Source organism: Candoia aspera, chromosome 5 (genome assembly GCF_035149785.1).
Source record: "Candoia aspera isolate rCanAsp1 chromosome 5, rCanAsp1.hap2, whole genome shotgun sequence".
Lineage (NCBI taxonomy): Eukaryota > Metazoa > Chordata > Lepidosauria > Squamata > Boidae > Candoia > Candoia aspera.
Window position 1 is genome coordinate 117147113 of NC_086157.1, and position 15735 is coordinate 117162847.

At 57.3% G+C, this 15735-nt stretch overlaps 1 protein-coding gene across 1 annotated transcript; it reads left to right on the plus strand.

Annotated features, from left to right (window-relative positions):
* The first annotated feature begins 5646 nt into the window (after nucleotides 1-5646).
* CCKBR (cholecystokinin B receptor) lies at nucleotides 5647-12077 on the plus strand. Its single transcript, XM_063304503.1, has 5 exons — nucleotides 5647-6009; nucleotides 6979-7230; nucleotides 7461-7716; nucleotides 10271-10398; nucleotides 11512-12077. The coding sequence occupies exons 1-5, from the start codon at nucleotides 5895-5897 to the stop codon at nucleotides 12042-12044; spliced, it is 1284 nt and encodes a 427-aa protein (XP_063160573.1). The 5' UTR covers nucleotides 5647-5894; the 3' UTR covers nucleotides 12045-12077.
* The last annotated feature ends 3658 nt before the right edge of the window (nucleotides 12078-15735 follow it).

Sequence of the window (15735 nt, forward strand, 5' to 3'; positions counted from 1 at the left end):
ACAGCCTTCTCCCCGCATCATCCCCAGCCTGGAGGGGCCAGTCACACCCCCAACCCAAAGCCTGAAGAAGCAGCCAAGTTTTTAGAGCTTGTGCAAAGCTGGGTATGGTTACATGGACCAACATCCTTTATTATGAAGGACAGTCCTTTGTCTCAGAATGCCATCTTTTGGTTTTTTATTTTAAATAATTGGTTTTGCTCTTGAATTGTCTCTTGTAAAGCAAAGTTATAAACTCTGTTTTTTTATCCTTATGAACCTCTTTCAGATTTGCCCCTTTTTCAGGTTTGCCCTTTATTTTTTCCAAGAAAATATGGCCTTTGTAGGTATGGTGGGAGCCATCTGGACCTCTGGGGACTGCTGCTCCAGAGGGCAACCTGGTCACTGGCCGAGAAGGGTTCTGCTTCTGGGGTCCTGCTAGGGGACATTGCTCAGTCAAAGGAAGTGAAACATGCTGAGTCTGTCTGATCCCACAGGACAGGCAGATGCTCTGGGACACAGTCTCTCAAACTGCCTTTTTATGCTTTGCTTCTGAAAATCAGGCGCCTGGGAGCACACTCTCTAACTAATACCTTTTATTTAAGGCATGAGCTGCAACTCCCTTCATCAGCTGTACAGAGTGGCTGGACTGATGTAGGGTCTGAATTGGGATGAGGCGGGGTGGGGAGAAAAAGGGGGAAGACAGGTTGGTTATTCCACGCGAGGCAGGTTACAAGTGCCTTATCGATGAATCACTGTAACGGGTTAAAATCCATTGTGTTTCCAAGGAACCCTTCACCAGGTGTCTTCAGTTACACCGACCACCAGGAGGCGCCACCGGCCACTTTCATCCTATTGGGACTCATCAGAGGTGGGTTGCCTGATGTTATTCTATGGGGTTCAAGGCTTCTGCTCCAGGAAGGGATCTCCAGAAGCTCTCAGAATGGCCTATACAGTCCACCTTCCCTTAAGCCCTATACAATTCGTAAAACCCCATATATGGAGGGATGACATGAAATCACATCTGTATCTCTGTGCTTTGGGAGCTTAAGGGAAGGTGGACTCCACAGGCTGTTCTGAGAGCTTCACCATATGCTGATTTAATTTACAGTTCTTCCCTCCCTCCCCCCCATCAAGTTCTCTTAATTTTCAGGTAGTTAAACAAGCTTTGGGGCTATTTTCCACCCAACCTCCATCCAGATGGAACATGGCAAAAGAGATTGGCTGAGCAACGTAGAGATTTATTTATCCAAAATATACACTGAATAAATTAAGGGAAGTTGGATTGGAAGAAGATGAGTGAGGTTTTAAAACTGGAGGAAGAAATATCAATAATCTGCGCTAAGCTGATGACGCTACCCCGATAGCTGAAAACACAAAGGATCTGCAAGCTTTAGTAGTGAAAACAAGGAGCACAGTGAAAAAATGGGGCTAAAATTAAATTTAAAGAAGGCCAAACTAATGACACCAGGTACAGCAACCAGCCTTAGAACCAATCATTAACAAATCGCAGTGCTGGAGAGCTTCAGCCTTTGAGGATCAACCATCAGCCGTATAGGAACCAGCAGTCAAGAAATATGCCGCTGACCAGCACTTGGTAGAGCAGCCGTGAAGGCCTTGGGAAAATATTCCAGTCATATGTACAATGAACGAATCATGCAGGCACTGGTTTTCCCCGTGATACTTGATGGAAGCAAAAGCCGGGCTTTGAAGAAGCAGGAGAGGAAGAGAATCATGCTTTCGAACTTTGGTGTGGGAGAAGGCTCCTGAGAACACCTTGGACAGCCCAGGAAACAAACCGATGGCTCATCGAACACATCAGGCCAGAGTTCTCCCTCGAGGCACAAGGGAGCAGGCTCGGATTATCCTCCTCCGGACAGACGGTGCAAAGACCCATAATTCTCCCTGGAGAAGGCTCTAAGGCAGAAGGAAAGAGAAGCAGCAGCAAGCTGGAGGGACTCAGTGACAGATACGGAAGACGATGAAGGACCAGGTTAGCGTCTGATCCCCCGGGAAGATCCATCTGTGTGGTTGCTAAGAGTTGATCCTGACTTGACGGCACATTATCAAGTCAGATCAACACATAAAAGGGTTTGAGACTCAAAGGAAAGCAAGAAGCCGCAAAGGAGGGAAAATGGATGTAGCCACCAAGAAGGGCTACCAGCAAAGCGAGAATCTGCAGGATGTGGATGAGGAGCCCCAAAGCACAGACGTAGCCTCAGTTCACCAGGGAGGCTGACAGACAAAAGGGGCTTTTGGGCCATCAGTAGGAAAAGGAAGAGAATGGAAAGGCTGGGCCCATTGCTTCAAGAGGATGCTCACCCCACTCCGGTGGCTTTTCACGTGACTGTTCATGCTAATAAAGTATTACTATTACTATTACTATTACTATTATTCCTTTAGCAAGGCATGGTACAGATTAAAGTTACAAAATTCTGTCCAATTGAATTAGTTCACAGAGTAATGGCTAATCCAGTTAACAAATACCCATGCTACCACCGACGAAACACCAACAACCACACACATTTAAAATAGCACCCTGTGATACGAGGAGCACGTCATGTAATTAAATTGAAACAGGTGTTTATGAGGAACTATCCAGACTAAGGAGTGTGAGACGGGGTAACCAAACTCCACACAAGCCCACGAATCGAGTCGGACCTTTTGGTTGGCTTGGGGTGTCCTAAGACCTTCAAACTTCCACAGGGATGAAGGAAGAGAAAGAGCATTGCAGAGGGTGGGGTCCGCCCCGCCCCCGAAGGCCTGGAACTGGGAACAGCAAGAAGCACAGAGGCTGAATAAGTAATGGGAGAGGGTACAGCCTTGGCCCCCTCCTTTGCCAGCCGGGAGCCGGCCCTTTTCTCCCAGACAGAGGCTTCCTATCCTGTGTGTAGGATGCCTGAAGACAATGAGGTGTTCCAGCACTCTCATTTTCCTAAGGAGGTTCCACAGCTTGATATGGCTGGTGCAGTCGAGGGCCTTTCTCTGATCGCCACTGCCTGTCCTCCCCCTCTTCAGAAACATCGCAGCAGAGAGTGAGGTCCCGAGATCTGTTCCAAAGCTCCAGAGGGCAGGCGGGCCACCATCCTCCAGTTTGCCTCCTCCCTCCCTCCGGGAGCACTCGTCTGACCCGAGCACTGGGTGGGGCACAGCACCCTCATGCTGGATGCCCAACAACCTAGGCTCCTGGAACAGCCCATCAGCTGGGCCACCCTCCCTCATTGGCAAGTTATGCCCGAACAGAGCACACCGTGCGTGAAGCAGCCCCACACGGGACAGCTTCTGAATTGGTCAGGGGTCCACTGATTGCCCTTCAGAATCCAAAAACTTCTCTCCTCCCTCAACAGAGCCAGGAAAAAGCAGAGGATTGCGATGCTCGTTTTCCCAAACAGCAGAAAGAAAGACAGGGTCTCCTGTCTCATGCCTCCCAGGCAGACTGTCCCAACTGGACCCCTTCCAGGTCAGACACACCCCCAGAAAAGTCCCAGGCACTGAGACCAGGCCCCAGGCGGGCACCACTGGGTCAAAGCGAGGGGGCATGCCAGCCACACTCCTCAGCTGGCAAACTGCCTGGTGCTCTGGAGCTGAGCAGAGCCTGAGGGGGCCTCCAGCCACAGGGCCCCTGCAAGCGTGGAAGGAAGGTGGTCCCTCTTCCCAGCAGGCAGGCAGGGGTGAGATCCAAAGTCATCCCTGCTCCTGCCTGGTCCGTGGGTGCAGCTTCTACTCCATGGCTGGCCCAGCGGGGCCTGCAGGGCTGCCCTATCCATCCTGCCACCAGGAGTTCTCAGAGGGGATTCCCAGCAAAGCCCCCCATAGGGCTGCCTCCCCCAGACCTGCTTCTGCCACAGGCAATAGAAGGGGACCATTGCAGGGAAGCAGAAGCTGAAGACAGGTGGGGGGGGGGCAGCCGAAGCCAAAGGCCTGACATTGACAGTGAAAGCCCAAGCCACCTTGTCCTGCTGACCCCTCGGCTTTGGGCTGGCCGTTGCTCTCATGTTCTTTCACTCACAACTGACCCCTTTGGAGGCACCCAGAATAGCCCCCCAGGAAAAGCCACAGGAAGGCGACTCCTGCACCCGCCTGTAGCCCTCTGCGCTCAGGGGCTGGGGTCACTTCACATGAAGTGAGCTCTGCTGCCCACTTCCCCATGATCACCGAGAAGGGGAGGGCCAGCAGCCTCTGAGATGCAGCAGAAACAGACCAGGGGCAAAACCACACTGGCCATAACCATGGCTAATCAACTAGACCATGTTCTAGCTACATGCCAAGCCACAAACAGCGTGTGCCATGTCTGCTGCTGGCATCCAAGCACTGTGGGAGGGGCACGTTTTGGAGAAGGTGAAATGGGGCTGAAGTTGCTGTAAGGCCTAAGGAGCCCATGTTGTCCCTTGACCACCACACCCCAAACTCCAAATATACAAAAGGGAATGAAGCCAAAGCGTTTGGCCTCATTCAATGAATGCTGCAACCAGGGCTGGAGTCAGAAACCACAACGGCCGGGTTGACACATCAGACTAAGCTGAGAACTATCTATCCAACGTGGCAGCGCTAAATGTGTTAGCCAGCTTCTGGCGCAGGTGTTGTGTGAACCCAGCCGAGGTGCTGACTGTCTGGCCCTGTGGGATGTGAGAGAACAGCTACCCTGGTTCGTTCAGTAACCCCGGGAAGCCTCTCCCTAGCCTGCTGCATGGTATGACCAGGCCTTGGCAAGGGGCCAGGGAAGGTGGGGATCTAAGGAGCCCACTTGGCCAGGGGGATACAGCCCCGAGGGCAGCCCCAGCCCAAACAAGTGGGTCCACCAGCAGCCGACCACACAGGGGACCAGGCCCAGCCCTTGGGTGGAGCCTGCGAGCAGGTCCAGAGAGCTCCAGGAGGGGGCAACAAGGCTCCTGGGCGCTTGTGCCACAGGGCCCTCCTGGCACGGGGCTCTGGCCACTGGGCGCTCCAGGGCGGCTTAGAAAGGGAGGCCTCCGGAGGGGACCTGCGCAAGTTCCACTGCCTCCGGGGAATGCCTGGCACATTGCACAGAGAAGGCCAGGTGGGAGGGTGCAGAGCTCCCAATGAGGCTGGGGGTCTGAGCCGCAAGGGAGACGCCCGGCAGGACAAGAACCGCCCCAGAATTAACTTCAAGGCAACGCTGCAGCCGCGGGCCAGGCCCAGAGTCCCCCCCATCCTGCGCACCACAGCGCTCTGGGCGCAGCTCCTGCCTTCTCACCAGGTAAACAGCACCTGTGTCAACACCGGCCGGGCGCCTCCGGTGCCCCGAGCAAACAGGACGTGCCTCGCGGGCCGGGCGCTGCTGGGAGACCGTCCTGCCTCCCAGGAGGCCCCAGCCGGGCAGCTGCGGGGTTGCTCCTCGCCCACTCCCCCCCCCGAAAGGGAGGAAGCGGCACCTCTGCGCGAGTCCTGCCAGGGGTCGGGTCCGAGCCCGTGGGTGCGCCAAGTCGCCTTCCTGCCTCGAGGGTTTGTTCAGCCCCCTAGCACTCTGCACATGCTCCCTAGAATCCGCACCAAGGCCCGTTTTCCCGCGCCGGTCCTGCCACGACGAGCTTGGCCGTGCAGAACAGGCTCCGTCCGCCACGCCTCCGGCCGAGCTAAGCTCCGCCACGGGCCCGACGGCTCCCCCGAGCGCCCGGCCAGGGAGCGCCGGGGTCGTCGGGGCCCCGCTTGCGGGCTTGGCAGAGCCCTCAGGCCGCCGTCAGGGGGCGCTCTGCGCGGGGCTAGGTGTCGGCGCTGCCCAGAAACCGCGGCGGCTGCCAGACTCCGGGAGCGGCCGCAGAAAGCGGAGCAGAGCGCGGCGGCGGCTCTCGCCCGGGGCTGCGCTGGGGACGACCCCGCGGGGATGGACGCCTGGCGCGGAGGCGAGCCGGGCGGTGGGCGCTGAGCATCGGGGACTGCCATACGGAGGCTCGCCCGCCATGGAGGCGCCGCGGCTGCTCAACGGGTCGCTCCTCTGCCAGCCCGCGAACGGCTCATCCAACGACTCCTGGAACGGCACTGGTGGCGGATGCGAGGCTTCCCGCAGGTCCCGAGGTGAGGCCCCCGAGCCTGTCCCGCAGCCCCGGGTGAGGGGCAGCCTCCAGCGACCCCCCCCCTCCGCACCCTCCGCAGCCGCCCCGGCACGAAGCCCTGGACGCGGATCCCCGCCGGCGAGTCTGGCTCCTGCCCGCAGCCCTCGAGGCAGCGCCGGCGCTCTACGGCCCGTTGCCCGCCGCCTCCTGCACCGGGACGCACTGGCAAGGTTTTCGCGGTGGGGAAGGTCTCTCCAAGGGCCCCAGCTCTTAGCCGCTCTCTTTCTGCTTTTCCCAGTCCTCTGCGCATATAAAGAGTGCATACTCACTCCCTCTCTGTCCCCCGCCCCCACCCCGGAAATCCCGGGTCGCGGCCGCTGCAGTTTCGGCTCTGGGGGTGGAGTGGGGAGGGAGATGTGCAGCTTTGGACTTCCCCAGGCTCTTGCTGGATTGAGCCGCTTGGTGGGTCCTCACATGCCCCGAGCCCGAACAAAGGCACCCCGCCCCAGAAGAAGCCCGGGCTGCTGCCAGCCAGGCACCCAGGCTGGTCTCTTTCTTGCCAGCAAAGCTACTCTCCAGTCTGGGACTTTTCGGGATCTTCCCAGAGTGGAGCAGGCAAGGGAAGCCTTGCCCAGGTTGCGGGGGGGGGGGGGGGGGGGGGACATTTCAGACCCTTCTGTCGGGCACATCTCCAGAACCCTGTCCATGACTGCCTTCCCTTCCCACCCTCTGCTCTGGTTTCCATGGGGCCCAGCTGCCCTATCAGCAGCACCCGGAGAAAGGCATGAGGGCAAGGCCAGGCACAACACCCAGCTCCCTGCAGGGGGGGCACAGGCCAGATGCCCCTTGAGGTGAAGGTCCCGGTCCAAGTTCAAACAGGAGGAAGGGAGGGAGGGGCTCCCTTGCTGCACCTGCCCTCCCGCAAGTGGGCCAGGGGTACCCAGCCTGGTCCTCTGACCCGCTGGAGGGCTGCTCTGCTCTTCCCCTCCAGAGCTGGACCTGGTGGTGCGCGTGCTGCTCTACTCGGTGATCTTCCTGCTGGCCCTGTGTGGGAATGCACTCGTCATTGCGGTGCTGGTGGTCAGCAAGCGGCTCCGCACCGTCACCAACTCCTTCCTGCTCTCACTGGCACTCAGTGACCTTATGGTGGCCCTCTTCTGCCTGCCCTTCACCTTCCTCCCCAACCTGATGCGCTCCTTCATCTTCGGGAAGGTTGTCTGCAAGGCCATGGCCTACCTGATGGGTGAGCGGAGCGGGCGGTCTCTGAGTCTGGCTGCCTTGCTGGCAGAAGTGCCCCAGGGGTGAGTGGGCCCTCGCCTCCAGCATGGCCAGAGGGAAGGCAGCCCACTCCCTTGCCTTGCCAGCTGCGCCAAAGGCTGCGGGGCCTGCTCCTGCCTACCCCTCTTCCCTGGAAAGGGCAGGACAGCTGGGCGCTGCCTAGCCTGACCTGCCCCCCTTCCCTCCCTCCTGCAGGGGTGTCAGTCAGTGTCTCCACCTTCAGCCTGGTGGCCATCGCCATCGAGCGCTACAGCGCCATCTGCAGGCCATTGCAGTCCCGCGCGTGGCAGACCCGCTCCCACGCCTACCGGGTCATCGCCACTACCTGGATGCTCTCAGCCCTGCTCATGCTGCCATACCCAGTGTACACCACCACCCAGGCTGGGCCTGCCCACCCCCATATCACTCACTGCAGCCACAACTGGCCAGGGCACCACATCAAGCAGGCCTGGTAAGTTGGGGGGCTGGACTGGGCTGCTTGGGGGTGCGCCAGAGAGGAGGGTCTCTCTGGCAGTGGATTATGCAGGCAACCCCTGTCCCCAGAGTGCTCCTGGTGCAGCCTCTCCATTCCTGTAGCCCGGCCTGCCTAGCCAGGAGGGCCAACCTGCCTGTTGAGCACCAGCTGGCATTAGGAAAGGGAGCGGAGGCAGGCGCTTGGAGGCCTCGTCTGATTGACCATCTGGGCTGGTGGGCCAGGAGCTGTGCAGGAGGGCATGGGGCCAGATGAGAACTGCCAGGGTCGACAGGTGAGGCCCCAGCCTTTGCCAGGCTCTCTTCTCTGGCCAAGCCCTGTTTACACCAGGTGGAGAACAGGGCAGTGGCCCACAGCGGCCTCTGCCCATTGCAGGTGAAGCTGTCTCTTGTTCTGTTGTAGTCCTTGCCTGTAATTCGCTTTGCATGCAGATCGAGCACCTAGGGCGACATTTAGGTTCGAAGCATATCGCAAGCTGCGTCTTTTCCCTGATGTCAGAATGATGAAGCAAGTCTGTGTTTTACGCTGGAACTCATCTGCCACCGTTTGGTCTTAGTGTCTTGTATTTTGTGTCAAATGTCAAATGCCCTGCATCAATTTCACAGATCTGAAGCCCCATTGCTGGCATTTATTAAGAGATTTGGAAGCCTCTGCCTTAAATGGGCCGGCTGCAACTTAATATGAAATTAGATGTCTCTCTGTGTTGGCCTGAGGACCAGTCTTAGCTCTGCACTGGATCACGAGGAACAAACAACCCAGAAGCCTGAGGAACGGGCCAGGGGCGGGGTGCAGGATCTGTGCGTTCTCGATGAGGCTCAGAAGGGCTTCCTGTTCACCTTCCCTTGGAAAATGGGGCTGGGGGCAAAGGAGAGGCAATGCTTATGAACACAGGGGTCATGTGGCAAGTAGCATGTCATGCACAATGCCCACCTTTTTCCAAACACACATTAGGTGATTCCTGATTTTATCCCCTACAGCCCACTTTGTTTCAGGCTGTGACCCAAATGCTGGTCCCATCCACCCACGGATGGCCGGGGGTCAGGAATACTGAGTATCTGCAGCCAGCTGGGTCTCCCTGAGAGCCACCAGGATGAACTGCTCCGCGGCTAGAGTAAGAGAGGGGAGGGGTGAATGGTGCGCCTGCCTCCCCCTCCTCTCCTGCGCAGCTCTGGCCTGGAGGCGGTGGATGCCCAGACTTCTGCACAGCCAGGGCTGCCCCACCCCGCCCCACAAGCCGGCCTTTAATTGTCTTTAGGCCAACAAGCAAGTTGGCCCGACAGAGAGTGGGTTCTCCGTGGAGTTGAGCAATGGCAACAGCCACCCCTGCCTTGGGTCTCTTGCCACCCAAGGAACCCCTGAGACTGGCTGTTTTGAGCTCTGTGCCCGGTAATCTTAAGTGTCAACACCCAGGAATCCCATGACAGCAGCAGAGGAGAGTGAAGGGGCAGGAGGCATGGAAGGGCTTGTCCGGGGAAAGGGACCGATCAGATCAGGTTGGAATCTCGCCGTCCGCTGAGCACAAAACACTTGGTGACCGCAGGGCCCCTTGTTTGTCTCCTGGTTCTAGTCTGTTGTTTTGATTTACGCCCTGCCATTCTACCCACCTGGATGACAAGGGGGAATCACAGAATGAGGAGAACAAAGCATAAATAAATCAGACAAATGTCAGCAGCCTCAGAAATAGGATTTAAAGATTCATAAGGAAGCATCCTCCTTTCCGATGAGTCAAGGGCCCTGCAACAACACACAGCTGCGACAGGATGAAGTTATTGGGGAAGGTCTAACTGGGTCTTGGGCTTCTTCTTTGCCTCTCCCTGCCTTGAACGGTCTCCCCACTCAGATCCCTCATTTCACACCTGAGGAGCAGCCCCCATGGGAAGCCAGCTGTGTGGTCTGGAGGGGGCGACCCTGTGGGGGATCAGGGATTGCCTGCAAGAGACCGAGATCGAGACGGCCAGGCGTGGGAGATGTGACGGCCTTAAGTGCATGAGGCGAGCAGGGAAGGGGCTTGGCCTCAGGTTCCCCACCCGCCCACCACCGGTCCAAGTCCCGAAGCCCTTCTCTGCTCTGCCCTTCCCAGCCGGCTTCTCTCTGCTTCAGACAAGCCACCCTGAAAGCTGGCAGAGCTGCTTGTTCAGGGCTTGTCCCAGGACGGGTGAAGTTCAAGGCCCTCTGGCGGAGGATTTCCCGAAGAAGGGTGGGTTTGCATGTGAGCCCAGAAAATGGAGGAGTCCCTCCGGGGTTCCCTAGAAGACAAGGCTATTGGGGGAGGGGAGAGAAAAGGTCTCGCCTGCTTTAAGGTTTCCCAGCCCAAAGATCCTGCCCAAATCTTAAGCCAAGCCCAGCAGGTCTGTTGACTGAACGTGCTAAGCCTGATGGGCTTTAACCCGGGTTGAGTGTGTGATCCAACATGTTGTGCAAACCAACCTCTTCTGTTGGGTTAGGGTTCAGTGCGCTGTGCAAAAGTCTTTGCCTTTGTTCACTTTGTGCAGATTAAGTGGCCTTTGCGGCCCTCCCCTCTCCTCCCTGCTAGGTATGTGCTGCTCCTCATCACACTCTTCTTTGTCCCGGGGCTGGTCATGATCGTTGCTTATGGACTGATTTCTCGTGAGCTCTACAGGGGCATCCAGTTTGAGATGGATCTCTCCCGTGAGGCCAAAGGTGTGTATAAGGGGAAGGAGGCTGGACACAAGAGCCCCTTGGGGTGATCTCTGGGTATCATGAGAAAGCAAGCTGAAGTCAAGGAGGCATTTTATTGGGAAAAGCAGCAGGAAATGTCCAACTGGGTTTGGGACAAATATTAGTTTAGTTGATCACAGATACATAGTAGATGTAATATATCTTTATTTCAACAAAGCTTTCAGCCTAGCTTCTCATTCTTGTAGATAAGCAAAAAGAAAAAAAAGGGGGGGGGTTCCAAGGGAACATTGTAAGCTGGATCCACAGCTAGCTGAAAAATTGTGCCCAGCCAAGCATGCAGTCTTTGTTTTCAAGTGGAACATCCCATGCCCTGTCCTACTCAGCCTTTTTTGACTCCATAAAGTGACGCTCATCTAATCTGAAGCTGCAATGGGACCAAAGCCTTATAAAAGAAGGAATCAATATTTAAGCCATTCTTGGCAGGTTTGAATGCTGGACCCAAACCAAGAAGATAAAATTCAGCACAGATAAAGTAAATGCTTGCATTTAGGTTTAAGCAAAAAAAGAAAAATCAAAAGCACAACTGTAGGCTTGCCTTGGCAGCAGTAAGTGCGAGACGACTGTTAAGTGGGTCACAAATGGCGTGTCAATTGGTGGCGTAGTGCAACCGCTTAAAACAGCTAATGGAGGGTTAGGCTGCATTAACAGAAATATGGTATTAGATAAGAAGGAGCAATTTGCTCTGCCTCAAGGGTGAGGAAGTACGCAGCGACCCTCCAGGGAAAGAGGGAGAGTGAACAGACTGGTGTATGCACACGCACAGTTTGAATTTCTGCCATACCTGAAGGCAAGGGGAGCAAGAAGAAAAATGGCGGGCAAGGGGGAAAGTGTCATGATCCATAACAGTGTCAGAAGGATATGGTGGGCCTGTTGCTCCTGTTTGGACTGCAGCCGAGGAAACATACTGGGGCTGTCTTGCTGCCCTGCCTCTGCCTGTCTCCTGGGAAGGCTTGGAGGAGCCTAACTCTTCTGCTTGCCCAACCCCCCACGGGCACCCCAGGTTGAACCTCCGTACACCTCTGCCTGGGTTGGGCATCCTTCATAAAGCGCCTTCTGTGTCTTTGCCTCTCTCAGCCCAGCAGAACGGGGTCACGGAGCTCCTGGCCCCCTGCGATGATGAAGGCGATGGCTGCTACGTCCAGGTGCCCCAGCCCACGGAGAGCACAATGGAGCTGCCGGCCCTGACCCTGGAGGATGGCACCAAGCAGGAGCGGGCCCGCATCAACAGCTCAGAGGCCAAGCTGCTGGCCAAGAAGCGGGTCATCCGGATGCTGGTGGTGATCGTGGTGCTGTTCTTTGTGTGCTGGCTGCCCATCTATGTGGCCAACACCTGGCGGGCCTTTGACCCCCTGGCTGCCCAGCGCGCCCTCTCTGGGACCCCCATCTCCTTCATCCACCTTCTCTCCTACTCCTCAGCCTGTGTCAACCCCTTCATCTACTGCTTCATGAACAAGCGTTTCCGGAAAGCCTTCGCCACCACTTTTGCCTGCTGTGCCACGCCCTGCTGGCACCGTCACCGTCGCCCCCCCGAGGAGGAGGCCGCTGCCACTGGGGCCTCCTTCTCCAAGTTTAGCTACACCACAGTCAGCAGTGTGGCCCCCCCCTGAGCACTGAGGCTCCCATCACCCGTGCCCAGCATGCCTTCAAGTTCATTATCTGGGGACCGCAAGGCCTTTCCTTCCCCCCCTCACATTGGGAGTCCCCCTGCCCCTTGCTGACCCTTCAGGGTAAGGAGATTTCTTGTGCCCCAAAGCCTGGAAGGGAGCAGTCCTGTTGAAAGTGCGGGGGGGGGGGTCAAAGCTGTCTTCTTGCCCACCCCTCTTTGCAAGGGCCAGAAAAGAGACCATCAGCCTGGAGGCCTTTGGCCACCAGAAAACTGCCCCCTGCAGTCACAAATGTCCCTCCTCTTCTCTAGGCAGAATGGGACCCCTCTCCTGCTCTGAAGCCTTAATTGCTGTGGAGTGCCCCCCCCACCCCCACCCTCCATTTCCTTGACTTGCTCTGGATGAAAAGGGACTGATGGGAGGAAGGAGTGTAAAATTGGGGAGGGGGCATGTGCAATGCAGCGTGAAAAGGGGGTCAGGCTTGGGGAGTCCAGCAAAGCCCCAGGGCTGCCTGAGGTCAAGAGCTGAAGCTGACTCAGGTTGGGGGAGTTAACAGCCCCATTGTTACTGGCCTGCCTTATGGGCTGTGGCAAGTCCAGATAACAGTGGCAAAGCTCAGTCTTTGCCTCACAAATTTCCACTATTTTTGAGTCCCCAGCTCCAGTTCCTAGCACCCTCTTTCGCCTTCTGGTGAGCTCACTCGAGTGTGGAAAGAGTCCCATTTCCACCCGGTTTGTATGGTTGTATGCCACTGTCTCCTCCCCCCCACAGCTCGGGAGTATGGGAGCCGGTTTTGTGGGCCCCTCTTTTCACCAGCAGGAGATCCCCCCATCTCCGATTGGGCCAGGTGCTGGGGGCGAAGGGGGGGCCTTTTCTGTAGCTTTCTGTCAAATAAAGTTCTCAGAATGGCGTGCTGCTTCCTGCTGCCGACGCAGATGGAACAGGCTGATCTCAGTCCCTGGCACAGACTGGGGGGGGGGGGTGCCTTCTGTCCTGCCCCTCCCTCTCCTTCCTCCTCCCTCCTTCCACACCATTGCTTGCGAACACCCCCTGCTGCTGGCTGATTCAGTCCTATCCCAGAGTCATTGCAGAGTGACAAGAGAAGAAGTGGGGGGACCCCCCACCCTGCCTGCCCCTTCCCGCAGCCTCCAAGCCTGGAAGACGGATCTGCTCCTCGCAGGCAAGGCAAAGGCCCTCTCGTTGCGCAGGCCTCGGCCACAAAGCCTGCCCGCCCAAGGCTGCTCATGGCACTTTCCCCAAGGCCAGGAAGCGCGGGTCCTCACAGCAGAGGCCCCTGTGTCTGGCTGGAGCGGGGCTGGAGACTGCTAGGGTGATTGCAGCCTGCTGGCCCATGGCCAGGAGAGCCCTGTGGCCAGCCAAGCCTCTGCAGCCAAGGGGCAGAGGGCCCCCTTGCCCGCCCCTCCCGGCCGGTTCCTCACTGAATTGGACATGCCGGGGGGACAGCAAAGTCCCTGGGCACCTGGTGCACGGCTGGTGCTTCCTGGGCGAGGGGGCATCTCCACCACAGTGAAGCCATCACGAGGGTCCGTAGGGGTTCTGTGGTGTGATAGGCAAGCAAAGGGACCCGGGGGAAGCCTTGGAGTCTCCCATTCACTGATGCTTTTCAACCCCAATGGGAGCCTAGGAAGAGCCGGAGAGGAGCCGGGAAGCTGTTCGTCTTCTCTTCCTTCATGGCTGACTGGAGAGGCCCCTGATGCCAGTCGTAGCCAGGCAGCACGGCTAACCTTCCCCTCCGTGGTGACTCAGTGACCGGATTCCCCCAAGCCGCTGGACTCGCCCAGGGCAGGGTGGGGCAGGCCAGTTTGTGGCTCCACATGGGATGGGAAGCAGAGTGCCCCGTGAATCCAGAATCTGATGCATCGGTTTGGGTTGCCTTGGAAACACAGCACCTGTTCGGGGATTAGCGCATGATGTGGCCCAGCCAGTGTGTTTTCTGAAGGTCACCAGTTTGGGGTTTTGAAAGCTACGTGGAGAAAATCGCTGCAGTATTGCCTTAAAACCGGGTACAGTTCGAGTAAGTGCCTCATATTTTCCAGCCCCGGAGCTTGTGTTGGGCTCTTTGTGCATTCAGCCTCTGCCTTCACGGGTGCATTCATGGAGTTTCTGTGGCAGGGGCTTGGAGGTGGCTGACTGTAGGCAGGACGTCACTCTCAGTCCAGCCTGCTGGCCTGGATTTCTGCTGGTCTGTCATCCAAGTAGTAATCAGGTTCAGCCTGCCTTTGATTAAGACCAGCCAAGGCCCACCTGGTGTTTCCAGCTATGGAAGCCATAAATGCAGCATGCAAATATCAACACCTGCTTTGCTTCCCTCCGCAAGTCCCATCATCCTTGCTGAATATTGTTGGGCTGCTAGGCCAGGCTCTTCCAGCTGGGTGCCCCCCAGATGTGCAAGGTCTGCAAGCCCCCAAGGCCTCTCCTCAGAGGGCCAGTGTTGTGGGCGTTGCAGTCCAGAGCCCCTGGTTTGCTTCCCCCATGTTGGGCTATTGACGGTTCCAGCCCAACCCAATGGAACTCTTCCTGAGAAGCAGGCCTGGAGTGACCAGAGAAAGTTGCAGACCCCGGAGATAAGGGCCGCACGTATCCAGCTGTGCGTTAGAAGGACCTGGTGATTATAAATAAAGATGGAGGGAACTTTGGAAGACCCATACACAGTGCTGGGAGAGAAGCCCATCTTCTCCACCAATCAAGACACCCCTCGACATTCACTGGAGCCCCAGCCATGCTTCGAACCACAAAAAGTCACCTCTCCTCTGTTGCTCACCTCCCAACCCCCCGCCCAGCCAAGGACCCCACTCAGAAGGAAGGGCGGGTTACCTTCGGACAGTGTTTCTCAACCTCAGCAGCTCTAAGATTGTGGACTTCAGTTCCCCAGCCAGAAGTCCACAGATCTTAGGGCTGCAGAGGCTGAGAGAGTTTGCCCTAGGAGCCACCCCTCCTGCCCATGGAGCTCCCTCTCCCCTTGTTCTCGAGCGCTGGGCGCCCCTTCACCTCTAAATTCAAGAGAAGCTAGGCTTACAGCCAGGGAGCCACGACTGGGAGGGCCAAATCCAGCAGCCCCCATCTCCTGGGCTGTCAAGCCAGCTGGGGATCAACTCCTCTTCGTAGCATGAAACAGCTGGAACCGGGGCAAGGGACCCAGTTAATGGAGCCTTCTCCTCTGGGCCCTTGGAAAGATGGGCTCTGCCTGAGGGCGCAGCTTCTTGGGCACATGGCTGAGCCGGAGGCTGACGGCAGGCAGCGCAGGGCAGGGTCTGCTCTGCTCAGGCAGCCTGGCTCTGCTGAGACTCTGCAAAAGAAGGCCCGAGCAGCTGCGGCAGTTGATAGCTTGGCAGGGCCAGCTCAGTTGCTGCCCAGCCTGGTGAAGGATCCACGGGTCTATTCTGGAGTGCCAAGGGGTGTGTTGGGGCCTCCTCTTTTCAGCCGACATCCTGGATTCTCACCATCAGTTCTAGGGCCAGGACTCAGAACAGGAAGTGGCCTTCTGGCCATAAACCAGGACTGGGCATCTGTCCTGCCCTTCTCCCAGCCAGGAAGAATGACTCTCTCTCTCCAAGCTGCCCCCAAAACATAGGGGTGGGATGGCCAGATCGGGCCTTCTCCGAGACATCGCGTCCCTTCCCTTCCCTGCTTCCCTTGTGAATGGGCACTCTTGCGTCTGGCTCCAGGAGAAAGG

Excerpts from the sequence above, each read along its gene's own strand:
- CCKBR (XM_063304503.1), top strand. The coding sequence starts at position 5,895 with ATGGAGGCGCCGCGGCTGCTCAACGGGTCGCTCCTCTGCCAGCCCGCG. Across the intron at positions 7,231-7,460 it reads GGCCATGGCCTACCTGATGG|GGGTGTCAGTCAGTGTCTCC; the intron begins GTGAGCGGAGCG and ends TCCCTCCTGCAG. Across the intron at positions 7,717-10,270 it reads CACCACATCAAGCAGGCCTG|GTATGTGCTGCTCCTCATCA; the intron begins GTAAGTTGGGGG and ends CCTCCCTGCTAG.